The sequence below is a fragment of the Genypterus blacodes genome, unplaced genomic scaffold (assembly GCF_046128005.1).
Source record: "Genypterus blacodes isolate CSIRO-AG114 ecotype Tasmania unplaced genomic scaffold, CSIRO-AGI_Gbla_v1 ptg000098l_1, whole genome shotgun sequence".
In the NCBI taxonomy this organism is placed as follows: Eukaryota; Metazoa; Chordata; class Actinopteri; order Ophidiiformes; family Ophidiidae; genus Genypterus; species Genypterus blacodes.
The window spans coordinates 358,361-372,166 of record NW_027466902.1 but is presented as its reverse complement, the minus strand read 5'-3'; the positions used below and the strand labels follow the sequence as shown (position 1 = coordinate 372,166).

Below are 13,806 nucleotides of genomic sequence, written 5' to 3'. Positions count from 1 at the left end.
TGTGTGTGTGTGTGTGTGTGAATATGCTCTGTCATTGTGTCGTCTCTGTACAATCAGCACAACAAAGAATACATTTACAGGAATCACTTTATTTCACAGAGGAAGTAGTACAGAAAATTGCACTGAGTTAAAAATAGAAATTGAACATGTTACTTCTCTACTACACATGTAACTGCTTAGGTGTGTCAGTCAAAATATGTGACATGTAAAAGTACCGAGTCCCATCAGTGTGTGGATGAATGAATTGAGTGGTGTCCCTCCACACGTAACAGCAGCTCCACTGGAAGCACGAGCTTTTCCATATGGAGATGCTGTTACAGCTGGTGAGACCCATAGAAACACCAGGGCTGAAAGCACCTTGTGGACCACTTGCAGACATTTACCATCCTGTGAAGCAAAGAGAAAGCTTGTTTAAAACAGATTTAAAGGAATACCTGTGATCCCACCTATAGCCCAGTGTGATTGTGTTCATTTGATCTGCAAACTGAATAAAATGCACATTACTTGTACTTCTCTGACCATGGTTTTGTGGATTATTTGTTATCCAGTATTTTCCTGAGCAGGTGTCAGTGGGACAATGGTACTCTAATACTCTAATACTATAATACTGCCTGAAGCACCTGTTGCCATTTCTAAAGTCACTTGACCTTAGGTCATGGTAGGTGTAGAATATGAAGTAACACTGCCCTCCTTTGGTCAAAGTAAAATCTTGCTGACTAAATTAAATCAAACAATCTTACTGGAGATGTTATAAGTGAGCCATAATGTGATAATGACACCCACGCCTAATAAATAGCCACTACAGTACACACACGACCTTTTGTCTACTGATCTTGGTTTTTACTGCACTTGAGATTGCATGTCACCCTTATGGCTCCAATAAAATCAGAATAATTCACTAAATGAATGAAAGAATGCAGAGTCAAGGAGTGAAAGAGCTCAAGAGGGTGTGCTCTCTCTGGAAATGAGTTTTAGCCATGTTGTTTATTTCAACATGCAGGCACTGATATGGCTCTGAAGAGAAGTAGTAAACATGGGTGTTCATCATTTCCTCTCACACGCCTGAGCGCCTTAGTTTCACAGAATATCACACGACTGATCCTCACTGAGCTTTGACCCTTAACCCTCCGCCACAGTAAGAGAAAACAGAACAATAAAACAATTTAAGGGTAGATTAAGTGACCTTGGCACCTATTGTCTGCTTCGACTTTGTTCACCCTGCTGTATTGTTCGATCAGATAATCTTTTTTTCAGAGTCATGAATCTGAACACTGTGTTATATTGGGGTTAGAAAGATTTTCATTCTCATTTATTTCTGAACAAAGGACCTGAAAAAAACAATGTGTAACAGCTCTGATTCCTGATTTCAAAATTCGTAATTAAATCTTACTCTGACAGATACAGTATGTCAGTCAATGTTGTTTTGAGCAATGCACCAAATTGTCATAGTTTATGCAGAAATATAACAGTAATTCAGCTTTGCGGAGGGAGATCATCCTCTCATTACTACACTTGGCCTAGTCTTCGTCACCAACTCTGCTCTTCTATTTAAAGTCATATATACCAAACATCAGATTTGATATTATTATATGTAGATATTTGATTTGTGGGGATCTTTTACAGTAGGTGTAGACATGTTCTTAATGGAACTCCATTTCCTTGCTAAACATTTCCTTTATTATCTCACTCATTAACTACCTGTTTATTTAATTATAACATGATGTCTGCCTTGCCTTCTCTACGCAAGTAAATGAATAATGACGATCAAACATATAATTTAGTGACCCATTGTGAATAGAAAAGTAATGCACTTCCGGTGACAAGCTGCTCAAACTATCTTATATGACTGCATTTCTAGTTAATCAATACTAAGCTACAAAACAAGATGCATTCCTTGTGAAAAAGCCTCATATTCTGTATATATTTATCATCTCTTTCTTTGGTCCCCATGTCAACCAACAACAGTACAACCATTTATTTGATTAAGCATTTCCAATTCTTTAGCTGTGTACATAAGAAAATGTATACTCACCAAGCAAATACTGCATGAAGTGAGAAGAGAGACAAGAGAGCGGAGAGGCAGAGAAGTTAATAAGAGAGAAAAGAGGCAGAGTGAGTGAAATGATGCTTGAGCATTTAAAAGGAGAAGGAATAAGACAGAGGTGAGCAGTATGAGGAATCTGTGGCTGAGTACTGGCACACTTGTGGATGAGGGCTGCTTAAGACTGTGTGGGGGGAGAGAGAAATTAATCATTACACTTACTGTAAATATGTAACAGAGCCAACCAGCCCATAAAACTTAGCAAACTGCATTGTTTGAACACTCGTAGGACTCATGAGGATTGGATAATGTGATATAAGATGAAACAGCCAATAAGAGAACTAATCTAGCCTAAAACCATTTACTACCAAGTCATGCTTACTAGGTCACTTTATTCTGTTTCCCTGCCAAACACCTGGAGAGAATGTGGGACTGCAGTAAACATAAATAACCTCAAGAGGGAGACAAAAAATGGAATAAAAGTAATGAAAATAATAGAGAAATACTCCAAGAAAATCCAGAAATAAACGTTTAAATTACTTTTTTATTGTGAACGAGTCTGATAAGAAGTTGATTTACATTTTAACAGCCGTGAGCCATCAGCCAATGGGGTTCAGGGTGGCCAGTATAAGTGATAAGTGTGAAATAATACCTAAGGGTTTAAGTATAGTGGCACATGCATGTCTGTATCTTGCTTCCTCCATAGTCAACAATGGAAAGAAAGTGTATTTTCTACAGTTACAATTCTGATTTGAATTAAAAATTGTAATGAAATTATAAATGTATTATCAGTCCAAACGCTGAGGTATCTGTATCGATCTGTATAGAGACACTTCCAATGGGGGACACAGTAATGATGCTCTGTGGGGTTGAGAGACAGGGAGAGAGAGAGAGAGAGAGAGAGAGAGAGAGAGAGAGAGAGAGAGAGAGAGAGAGAGAGAGAGAGACTCTAGCCATGCGGGACCCCTGCAGTAACACTCCGCACACAGCCACACACACACCACAGCGTGTATCACCAGTTACCACACACAAACATTGATTTCTCCCACTGAGGACGTTGTGGGTAAACGCTATTATCGATTGATTTGATTGGGAAAAACAATCAAATACCACATCTGAGAGGATTTATTACGGCGGGTGAGTATTTTACGGTTTTTGGACGATTTTTGAGTATCGAAATGTCGCAAAGGACGAGAATCAATGTGCGATTTGATGTGCGGTTCGGTTTGATCCTTTGCTCTTGCCGTAGTGTGGAAGCGGCGACTGCTGTGAGTAGCTAATGTTGTCCTGACTGTATTGTCTTCTCAATATTATCACTTCAAATATAAAAATAACAGCCATGTTATTTGTTTAACTAATGTGTAACCTTATTATAAATAACGCGTTAATATCTTAGAGCGTTAGAGAGAATATGAGTGCTGCTGTGCGTTAACTGAGCTAGCTAACGAGCCTTGTTAGCTTGGGCTCTCTGGTTCTAAACGTTAGCCACATTAAATTCTAAATTTTACCTTCCGGGTTCTGTATTAGTTCAGTGTCAAAACCGGGCAGCACCGTTAACGCAAAATTACAGAAATACCCGACACACACGTGAATCCAGCGACTGTTAACTTTTAGCCAAGTCATGGTGTGAAGTGATTGGTTCGTTATTCTGCTCGTTACACAACCGAAAATTAAAATATGATGAATGTTTGAATTTCTAATGTGTGTTTCAGCAGAAGATGGCAGAACTAACGACATTAGAGAGCCTGCTGGAGATGGGATTCGACAGAAACAGAGCGTGAGTGACACAGACGCGAGATGCGAACCACTGCCACCTTCATGCAACACATCATCATGTCTTTGTCATCAGATCCGTGTTGATTCATCAGTTAACAGTGTAATACTCAGTCAATATTACACTGTTAACTCGGATTTGGAGAAGTATCCCAGATGTCTCTCTTCCTGGGGGGATCCATAGACCTTTGATCTCCCATATAATGACCTCAGATTTGACCTTTAACCTGAAGCTGTACTGCCTTGTCAACAAAAAGTGAACAACAGCAGCTTCACAAAGATGTCGACTGTTGCAGGGGGGAAGACGAGAAGTGTTTTGCTGTATTTGAACGAAATGAAGCTGTCTAAAGTGAGATTCTTGTTCTGTATGTTTTCAGAGAGAGGGCAGTGGCAAACACAGGGAACCAGGGAATAGAACAAGCAATGGACTGGTGAGTCTGATCTGCTCTGTTTTTCCCAGATTGACAAGCTCCTCTATGTTCACTGAACGTCCATGCTGCTCCTTCTCGTCTCTACAGGCTAATGGAGCACGAGAATGACCCAGACATCGACGAGCCCTATGTGCCTCCTGTGGAGAACGTCCAGGGAGGAGCAGCAGATCAGAGTCAGTCCAGCACATCGGTGCCTACAATAGAAGAATTAGCTCATGGTACAAAGCTCTTTGTGCTCCTGGGAAGTTCCTCACAATTCCTCCTGAAAACAAGATAAAGACAGAATGTTTGCTGTTAAAATTATACACACACACACACACACGACTGGGTTACGACTGGAATGCAGTCACTGCAAAACCTGTGTGTTGATCAGTAACACACATTTGTTTTGATTTCAGAGACGGCAAGCGAAGAGGACATTCAGAACGCCATCGATGAGACTAACAAGCGGCCAATGACCGAGGTGGAGAAACATGAACAAGTCAAAAGGTCAGAGCTGACAGCTGCTTCCCCCTGGCCTGTATTCTACCAAGAATATGAGTCTTTATTCTTTAGTCATTCATTGTCACTTCTATGGCCTTTAGGGTTTAACAACCGAAAAGAGAAACGTCTCCTTTCTTTCATTGTTATTGCACGCCGTCGTAATTAATCTGGTGCTTGTGTGTGTTGGTCAGGCTGGAGGAGCTGATGCGGATGAAGCAAGCGGAGCGGAGAGAGCGAGAGCGAGCAGAGGAGGTGGAGAGGGAGAAGATGAGGAGGAGGCAGGGCCAGGAGCTGCAGCAGATCCGCCAAAAGCTGCAGGATGACGATATGAAGAAGCTGGCTGATCAGCGCAGGAAAGAGAAGATGGAGGACAAAATGGCTAGGTAAGCCGCCGCACAAGCACACGTGGAGCCATCTCAACAGTTTGTTATGTGATGATATGTAGAGCTACAAATTGTCCAAACTCTGAAATCCTTTGAACCACATTCCTAACGCTTCCCATTGTGCTGCTTGTGTTTCTTCCTGTCAGACAAAGAGTTAAAGATAAGATCGCACGTGACAGAGAGGAGAGAGCTCAGAAGGTACTACTACTACTTCTTCTGTATCTGGGTTCACCTCCCATTCCCTCACAGTGTCGCTTCTGTTGGAACTAATAACCACTCGCTTTGTTGCTTTCCCCTCTCCGGGTCAGTTTGGAGGTGTGGGACCCTCCAGCACCGCCGTGCCAGTCCAGCCCACACAGCCCAGCCCCTCATCACCCACCAGTCAGGGCCCGCCACCCACCAAGAAGGAGTATGATGAGTCCAGGATACAGGCACGGGCTTCACTTGATCATGAAGGAATATGGATCCACACGTCTAACTGCCACGTCCCTTTGAAAGCAGGATTAGAGAAACATAAATGGCATTTATTTGGGAATTAATCATTTTATATGGATAGGTTGATTAACAAAACAGGGATTTCTGAACCAGTAATCAATAAATTAATGTGGCTATGCTCCCCCTCTCGACAGGTTCGGCTGTTTGACGGCTCTGCCATCACGGCGGTCTTCAAGGCCCAGGAGCCGCTGGCGGCGGTGCGCGTCTACGTGCAGATGAACAGCAACATGGCCGAGGGTCAAGACTTCACAATGCTGTCGCCATATCCCCGCCACGTCTACACTGAACTGGACATGGAGAAACCCCTGAAAGAGCTGGGTGAGCACAGGCAGCTACGTCCATCTGTGTAGAGAGATGCTGGAATGAGCATCAGAGGTCTCAACTGTGGACTAGAAAGGTGTTAATGGCTGATTCGTGTTCCTTTCTGTTCGTCAGGTTTGGTGCCTTCAGCTGTCCTGGTCGTCACCAAAAAGTGAAAACGGGAGGATCCGCTCTATGAGCCTACCTCAACACTTCCACATCCATCAAAACAAGACGCCGGACACGGACTGACCCAGTGACAGATCCTCCACAAGACAGTATCGATCTGTAAGCCAGCTAACTGAACCGATGCAATGAAACGGAGCCTGAGTTTATCTTCAGGTTTACAGATTTCAGTCAATTTTTACGGATAAGTCCGGGGTTAACTAGAGTCATCCCTCGTGCCCCATGATTGGCTTGAGTGCAGCGACTATCCTTGGTTATTTAAAGCAGAGTGCAGATAGCTGGCTACTGATCGATTCAGCTTTGAGGAGTGCAGCATCAGAATTTAAACCATACAGAATCCAAACTGAAATTTTAACTTCAACCCACATCAAACTTGTTCAACCGGTTCTTTAAGGGCCTTAAATTCACTCCCCCCCCATGATCTTCCTGATTTTGTGACGTTCTATTTTGCCAGTTTTTTTTTTTTTTATAAGTTAAACTATAGACAATTACGTCAGCATATTCACTACCACTCTACCTAAAATAAAACTGACTTTAATTGAACTGTGACTAGGATTGTGTTCTCTTACATGGTGTGTGTGTGTGCAGTACTTTCCAGATGCTGTAATAGAGAAATAGTCTTGGAAGACATTCAGTTGATCAATGTGGGGGAAATGGCGGCAGCATGTAATCCCAATGGGCAGCGTTGTAAACAGACCAATTGTGTCTTAGTCATCCTCAAATTTGATGACAATGTCCTCTCCAGTTTGAGGGCCTCTATCGCACATCTCTCAAACCATCTGACCCAGATATGAACATTCTGATCCTTTTGTTGTATTTCTACTGACCTGAAGCTAAAGTTACCGTGATAATGAAGAGAGATTGTCCCAAAAACCACCGGAGCAGGAGACAAACCTGTTTTCCTCCACAGGCAAAGTGTTATAGCTCGACATTTAATGTTTGAAAATTTCTCTTTCCACCCAAACATTGGAGAGATTTGAGAAGCATAACACGACATACATGACGAAAAAAGTCCTGTTGTGACACTATAAAACACCTTTATATACATTAGAAAAAAAACAAGCCTATTTTGTGGAATGATACAAAATGACAATCGTACAATTTGAGCTGTCTTGTTTGAATAAAGTGGAGTTAAAACACGAGCGGGGGGGGGGGGGGGGGTGGGGGAGGAGAGGAGCGGCTTGTAAACAAATACAAAAATAGTTCTGATTAAAACTGGGAGGTGACGGTACAGGATAATGTCTGGATTTACAAAAACAAAACACTGATGAGCCGAGATCGTCTTTGTTCAAATGCCAATGAACATCAGTGTATCCAAACACCTTTTCCCAGGATGCTCGATCTGGCCGGTGGAGGGATGAAACGCTTACACGGAGACGCCACTTGTTTCCTTTCAATATCTTGAATTGGAACCAACGCAGAAATGACTGAATGACAGGTTGTTGGAACTGAACTCCCGCTGCACAATTTGAACAAATCCAGGAGAGCGAAATTACTCGGATGGAGGACAGAGAGGAAAGAATGCAAAGATGGGCTGTTGTTTGTTTTTGTGTTTTTTTTCGCAGAGTTTGTGGGCTGACTGGGCAGAACTGAGTGGTTCAGCCGAGAAGCTCGTCCTGGGTCAGCATGCTATCTGTGGCCTTTCAGTGTCACAGTCCCTGACCCCCACGTTAGCTGGGGGGGTAGTAGCCCTGGTTGTAGTTCCAGGTGTTCTGGTAGCCATAGCTGCCGTATTGAGGTTGCTGGGAGAGAGAGAGAGAGAGATGATGAGTAACATTGTAAACCTCTGAAATTACTTTTTAACTGAATTCAAACCTATCTGTTATCGTACCTGGTACCAGCTGCCGTATCCCCCGTAACCCGACTGTGCGCTCATGTCCGTGCCCATCATGGAGGGAGGGGGTGTGGTTATGGGGACGTGCGGCATGGTTGGCGGGGCCACAGCCGAGCCGTCGTCGCTTTTGCACAGCTTCTCCGGGTCCTCCTCCCTGCCAATCAAACATTTTTCATTATATTGACATTTATCACAGCTGCTTAAAAGTAAACACTGATCTCTGATACAAAAAAATATCCACCTTATATTCAACCTCTAAAGTTTGATTTCATAATGACCAAAACTTGGCCTATTTTAAGGTTAACACCATCACAGACAACATTAGTTTATGTACATAAATGTGTCACTCATTTAAGACAAAGAAGTGCCCAGTACAGCGTTTTAAGTTGGAGTCAGTGAAGCCCTCATTCAGTCTCTCACCCGTTCTCTGCCTCTCTTTTTGCTCCGCCAAACTCCCTTAAGAGTTTCTGGTGTTCTTCGTAGACAGACAGCACACTATAAAGGACAAGACACACCGATTAACCTCATGGGTCAAAAAGTTATCCAATGAGATGACTTGCTTCGTAAGTTATCACTCGGGATATATGTGACCGACTGCATTTTAAATTATCGCTGAGACCATTTAAAAATGTGCCAGACAGAACGCTACTGTGACCTCACCTCTGGATTGAGTTGCCATAGTCCTCCACAAATTGCAGGCCCCTCTGGGAGAAGACGATCTTGGAGTGAGGAGCGAGAGGAGCGGCCAGTGCTCGTGTCACACACTCCTGCACTGCCTCGGCTGAAGCCCAGGGGTCCCCCGACACCTCCAGTTCCAACAGGTTCATATGGAGTTTATCATTGTCCTGAGGGGTTGACACATAGACAGTGTGACTGTGAGTCAGTAAGTGTCTCATTCCATTCATGAAATCCTTCTGGATGGATTTGGCGTCACCATGTGGTCGCGCTGTGACCTCAGCAGAATTTGTTACAGCTGTTTAATGTTGATTTTCACTTGACAACACAAATCTGTGATGAAATAATTAGCAGAGCATCTCACCGGACTAATTTCCAGCGCCTCTTGTAAAACTCTGCGGGCCCTGCTGGGGTTCCTGCTCAGCTTCAGCAGCAGCCGAGCCAGTTTGATGGAGTAGAAAGCGTGTAGCGTTGGCTTCTCTTTGGATTCGGTGACGGCGTCCCACAGCAAGGCCTCCGATTGGTCCAGTCGGCCCGCCCGTCTTTCCAAACCGGCTCGGCGGAGACGGACCATGGCCAAGCCCGGCAGGTTTGTTTCCAGGGCCTCCAGCACGCGGCGTGCTTCAGTCAGGTCACCTGAGTTTGATGGGTAAACATTGTCCAGTTGCCTTTAACTACTACAGCAATACCTACACATACTGAATGAGAACCTCCATGGGCAATCCAGAGTTAACAGTAAGCCCCGCCCTCTTTATCTTAACCTGCAAATACACTGTGTGAGTCTAGGTGTTCTCTTACCGTGCCTCTCCTCAAAGGCCGACCACTGCAGGTGCATGTTTGGTTTGTACATCAAGTGGATCTCGCAGGCTCGCTTGTACACCGCCCGGGCTTCCTCCACACTCTGCTGCTCCAGGTACTGAGCGTACTGAGTGACACACACACACGCACAGGGTTACACAGAGATGGTGCACATACAGGAGCATTTTCATCAAGACTAAATCCGTCATAATTACAGGCACACGTTTTAATCCTTACCCTGGTCCAGAACTCCTCATAGAGAGCACAGGCTATCAAACAGCGCTCGAAGAGGATGCGAACCCTGCGGTCGTCGTGGGCGACTACACCACCTTCTGATTCTTCCTGAGCCAACGCTATGGGCGCTATGGGCTCTATGGTCTCTGTGGTCTCTGTGGTCTCTGTGGGCTCTGTGGGCTCTGTGGGCTCTGTGGGCTCTGTGGGCTCAGACGCCTCTTGGGCTTCCTCATTTGGATCTAAGTAGAGATAAAAGTGTTACAGACTTTAACACATGTACAGAGCCACGGAACGCAGATGATGGGTTCTTCCTCGTGTAGTGACCTGGGCTTGGGTCTTTGGTGTCGCTGGTAAGCTGAGCAATCTCCCAGTCCAGGTAGGAATGCCATGACCGCAGCTGGATGCGGTCCAACGGCTTTACATGGAAGTACGGTCGCTTGATCTATTAGGACAGAGCGAGACATTGTCACATTTTTGGCATTTGTCTCCTTTAAGACAAGAGCAAGTAAATGAATGGAGAGCAAAACTAAAAAATGGGTCAGTGCGAGAGGAAACACAAAGGAATGACTCACCGCATCTTCAAAGTTCCATCTCTTGCGAACTTCCCCCTCGTTCTGCTGGTACACTTTGTCCCTTTGAAGCAGCACTTGCTCCCTAATCTTCTGCATCAGTTCCTCCTAAACAAGGGGCAAAAATTCAAATGTGTTTTCTCTCTCTTGTCTGATTTGTGCTTTGAAGGTTTTGCCTCTCTGGCGACAGTTTTTTATTTGACTTCTCACTGTGTCTGTTCCCTCGGGTGTGGCTGGCTCTTCCTCCCCTGGTGGCCTCTCTTCCTCCTCGTCCTGGGGCTGCTCGGCACGCTCGGCCTTCTGGCTCTGACGGCACAGCGCCCTCAGCTCCTCGTACTCCTCTTGGCAGAGTACATCTTTGGGCTCGTTGCCGTTGAGATGTTCTTTGTACCTGGCAGACGGCAAGAGGGAGGAAAAGAAAGGAGAAGGTTGATCTCTTTGCTCCTTCCACTCCACTGTGGCTTTAAAGATCAGGCTCAGCTAAAGAGTCTGACACAGCGTCTGCACAAGAATTCACTTGAAGTTGCAGAATCTAGAATCTTACTTGTCATAGTGGGTGTTGTAGAGCTGAGTGGGGACCTTAAGGGCTCGGTCCAGGATGGCCGTCGCGTTCCTCATGTTCCCCTGCTCCTTCTCCCACTCCACATACAGATCCCAAAGCCGGTCTGAGTGGAAGTCCATACCGGCCGCTGCAACCGAGTCCTCAAACACTCTGTGGGTTTGTGGATGGAGAAACAAAGGAACAGTAAATGATTCTCCTGTTTGCATCAGAGACAGATCCTGTTGCCAACGTGTTTGTGTTACGGATCAATGTTCACCTGCGGATCCGGCAGGGAGACTCGGGCATGTTCATGTCCAGTGTTCCCAGCAGCAGGTTAATGTAGTGGATCCATAGATCTACACTCAAAGGGATCGCCTGGAGTCCCTGCACACACACCTATAACAACAACACACGCTCTCCATCAACACAATACAGTGGCATTCCTTCTTTTCAATGTTGTAATGATTACGTAGTATGTTGTTAATTACCTCCTCTGCTTTGTTAATGTGCCCACCCCTCCGCTCCAAATCAACAAATTTCTTCCAGTAGCCATAACAGAGAGGATAGCGAAGGAGGAAGTCCTGCAGCGCTCTGCGTGATGCTGTGAGGTGACTCTGGACAGAGGAGAGAACACAGAGCGTCACAACACATGGACCATCATTCTTTGTGTCCTATGTATGCGTGTGTGTATAGGTCAATATTTCAAAGATTCAGAGGGACACACACACACACACCTCTTGCTCACAGTACTGCAGCAGGTCAGTCCAGCTGGTGAAGTCCTGAGGATTGTCCTGGGCGGCCTTCCAGAGACGCTCAAAGTCTACGGGCAGCTCCCCCTCCTCGTCCTCTGCAGGCGGCGGGAGAGAGAATGGAGCAGGGTCGGGGCCCACGGGAGCCTCAGGAGCCACGATGGAACCACCGTTCTCCTCTGGCATGCTGGCTGTCTCGCTTGCGGGTGGCACATGGGTCTCAACGCCCTCCATGGCTACGATAGGAAGGAAGACAGAGCCATTAGCGTCACTGCAGGTCATTATACGCTTGTTTTCAGCCACAACAACGTTTACCTGAACCCTTTTCGCCCACTTTTAGGTTAAATGTCAAGCGTCAACTACAACAACAACTGTAACTAACATTTTTTCACACCCATTTCTCCTAATTTGCTTCATCTTCATTTATCGACTTAGTAAGGAATAGGGATCCTATTTCTTAGACGCTAGTAGTCCATCTTTTGAGATAGAGAACACTAATGGGTATTTCTAACGGTAGACTTCAGCAATCAATCTCCCTTCTGCAAAACAAGACATAACTATTCAAGGAATTCAGCTTCACATGTAATTGTTCCATCACTGCTCTGACGTGAGAGTTGAAGACGCTTTGTAGATCCAGTGGCCGAGATACTCAGTCCAACTGGTTCTAAAGCAGAATGTGAGAAGAAGCATCGCCTCCAGCCAAGTCAAGTTTCCTTCCCAATATCACACACATTAAAACCCAGGCTTTCCTTTCCTTTCCTAAACTCATTACACCTCAAGCCTGTAAGGACATGAAGGAGTTCTAAGCAGATCTACGCTCCTCTGTCATAATGCAACACGGCTCATAGGTGGGGAGACTTAAGCAAATTAAGTAAACAAACTATAATATTACAAAAAGACACAATGATGGGGTCATGCTCCAGCTAAACCACTGTTCTATAGTACATCTAATACTCTAAAAGTGAAGAGTTTAGCTCCAAAGACAGTCCAAACATAGAGTGAGTTTATAATACAACCCGTTGTTCCTTTCCCAAGTTTCTTCTAATATTTTTCAGTTTTCTGGAAAAACTACACATATACATGTACACATACAAATACTTTTAACGCCAGATTAAGCGCCATTTACCCAAAACACAAGTCTCTGTAAGCTGAAGTATGAAAACTCAGGAATTCATAAGCGTGGCCATAAATAATAAGTATCTGTGTCAAACGGACGAATCAGGCAAGTTGAATGGGGAGCTAACAACTTACTGTATTCTAAATAGCCTAGCCTAGCTTATCATGCTAACCTCCACTCAATCATTTCCTATCAAAGCGCGTTTATTATTAAAGGTTTTCAGGGTGCAGCCGGCTCGCCTCACGCTACTCTGCACCGCCGCCGATTAACGGACGCAAATATTTCGTAACAAAGTACCCGAAGACTCCTCGAGTTCCCCGTTGCCGCTCATCTCCTCGCAGCCTTCCACCGCCGCCATGACACAAAATCTGCCGGTGACGTCACTGACAGACGCTGACGGGGGGGACACATTTCTATTAGGATTTATTTTTCTGTCGTTTTTAATTGATTTATTTTTTTTCCGTCTATTTTTGTTTTGGTGTGTCGTTTGCATGTTGTTTTTTGTTTTTCTTTATTGTTTAATTTTCTTTATTTTTTTTATTTTTTTTATTTCTTTCAAATACATGAACTAAAATGTACAACTACAAGTATTTTTGTTCTTTGGCAGTTTTTATTCTTTATGTCTTGTTTTTTATTTTTGTTGATGGCGTTTTCGTTAATTTCGTTTTTTCGATTTTCTTTTTCCGCCCAGGAGGTTACAGTCCGTTTTCGTCAGAGCTTGTTTGTTCGGTCGTTGGCAAGGTTACTTGAAACGTTTTCAACCGATTTTCATGAAACTTTGTGGGCAGGTAGAGCAAGATCAAGGGGAGAACCCGTTACATTGTGGTGCTGATCTGTATCTGTTTATTTTTACGAACATTGACATCTGTTTTCGGACAGGTGGTCACACATATAGAATCACTGCGAAGTGGCAGATAGGTGACCGCAATCATTTTGTAGCCAAGATGACGTTGATTCAAACAACAAAATAATTTTGACTCGAATCATCAATCGTGGTATCAAGTCTTTCCACAAGCCATCGGTGTACTATTCTTTGCATGAATTTCCTGTAAGGTATTTAGAAATAATCTGGATTTAAATTTACCTATTGTCTAATAATGGTATTTATGTGCCTCACTAATTGATATATAGAATGGAATGCCTTTATTGTGATAGTACAACTGATGGTACATTCCCACGTGATCAAGTGTACGCATG

General features: G+C 44.3%; 2 protein-coding genes across 5 annotated transcripts; one reads left to right on the top strand and one right to left on the bottom strand.

Annotated features, from left to right (window-relative positions):
* Nucleotides 1–3,024: 3,024 nt before the first annotated feature.
* Nucleotides 3,025–6,635, top strand: ubxn1 (UBX domain protein 1). Of its 4 annotated transcripts, none has more exons than XM_076159674.1 (10): nucleotides 3,025–3,178; nucleotides 3,757–3,818; nucleotides 4,192–4,245; nucleotides 4,333–4,463; nucleotides 4,644–4,734; nucleotides 4,920–5,111; nucleotides 5,258–5,309; nucleotides 5,420–5,542; nucleotides 5,741–5,924; nucleotides 6,042–6,635. In XM_076159674.1, the coding sequence occupies exons 2-10, from the start codon at nucleotides 3,760–3,762 to the stop codon at nucleotides 6,080–6,082; spliced, it is 927 nt and encodes a 308-aa protein (XP_076015789.1). In that variant the 5' UTR covers nucleotides 3,025–3,178; nucleotides 3,757–3,759; the 3' UTR covers nucleotides 6,083–6,635. The 4 variants fall into 4 exon arrangements, with proteins under 4 accessions (XP_076015789.1, XP_076015790.1, XP_076015788.1 ...); XM_076159675.1 differs by having other exon boundaries at nucleotides 3,754–3,818; XM_076159673.1 differs by lacking the exon at nucleotides 3,025–3,178 and adding an exon at nucleotides 3,263–3,309.
* Nucleotides 6,636–7,659: 1,024 nt separating this feature from the next.
* LOC143008079 (pre-mRNA-processing factor 39) lies at nucleotides 7,660–12,984 on the bottom strand. The gene is made up of 15 exons (XM_076159669.1): nucleotides 12,907–12,984; nucleotides 11,478–11,728; nucleotides 11,232–11,357; nucleotides 11,021–11,139; nucleotides 10,747–10,914; nucleotides 10,413–10,593; nucleotides 10,206–10,310; nucleotides 9,958–10,075; nucleotides 9,637–9,872; nucleotides 9,400–9,526; nucleotides 8,966–9,237; nucleotides 8,587–8,771; nucleotides 8,347–8,421; nucleotides 7,924–8,080; nucleotides 7,660–7,834 (listed from the first exon to the last, which is right to left on the bottom strand). The coding sequence occupies exons 1-15, from the start codon at nucleotides 12,965–12,967 to the stop codon at nucleotides 7,763–7,765; spliced, it is 2,253 nt and encodes a 750-aa protein (XP_076015784.1). The 5' UTR covers nucleotides 12,968–12,984; the 3' UTR covers nucleotides 7,660–7,762.
* Nucleotides 12,985–13,806: the final 822 nt, after the last annotated feature.

What these genes read in the sequence shown, in the direction of transcription:
- LOC143008079 (XM_076159669.1), bottom strand. Translation starts at nt 12,967, where the DNA reads ATGGCGGCGGTGGAAGGCTGCGAGGAGATGAGCGGCAACGGGGAACTC. An exon ending in ATGAGGAGTTCTGGACCAGG is followed by an intron (nt 9,527 to 9,636) that starts GTAAGGATTAAA and finishes TGTGTCACTCAG; the next exon opens with TACGCTCAGTACCTGGAGCA. An exon ending in GGCCTTTGAGGAGAGGCACG is followed by an intron (nt 9,238 to 9,399) that starts GTAAGAGAACAC and finishes CATCAAACTCAG; the next exon opens with GTGACCTGACTGAAGCACGC.
- ubxn1 (XM_076159674.1), top strand. Translation starts at nt 3,760, where the DNA reads ATGGCAGAACTAACGACATTAGAGAGCCTGCTGGAGATGGGATTCGAC. An exon ending in ATAGAACAAGCAATGGACTG is followed by an intron (nt 4,246 to 4,332) that starts GTGAGTCTGATC and finishes TCGTCTCTACAG; the next exon opens with GCTAATGGAGCACGAGAATG. An exon ending in GAGAGGAGAGAGCTCAGAAG is followed by an intron (nt 5,310 to 5,419) that starts GTACTACTACTA and finishes TCTCCGGGTCAG; the next exon opens with TTTGGAGGTGTGGGACCCTC.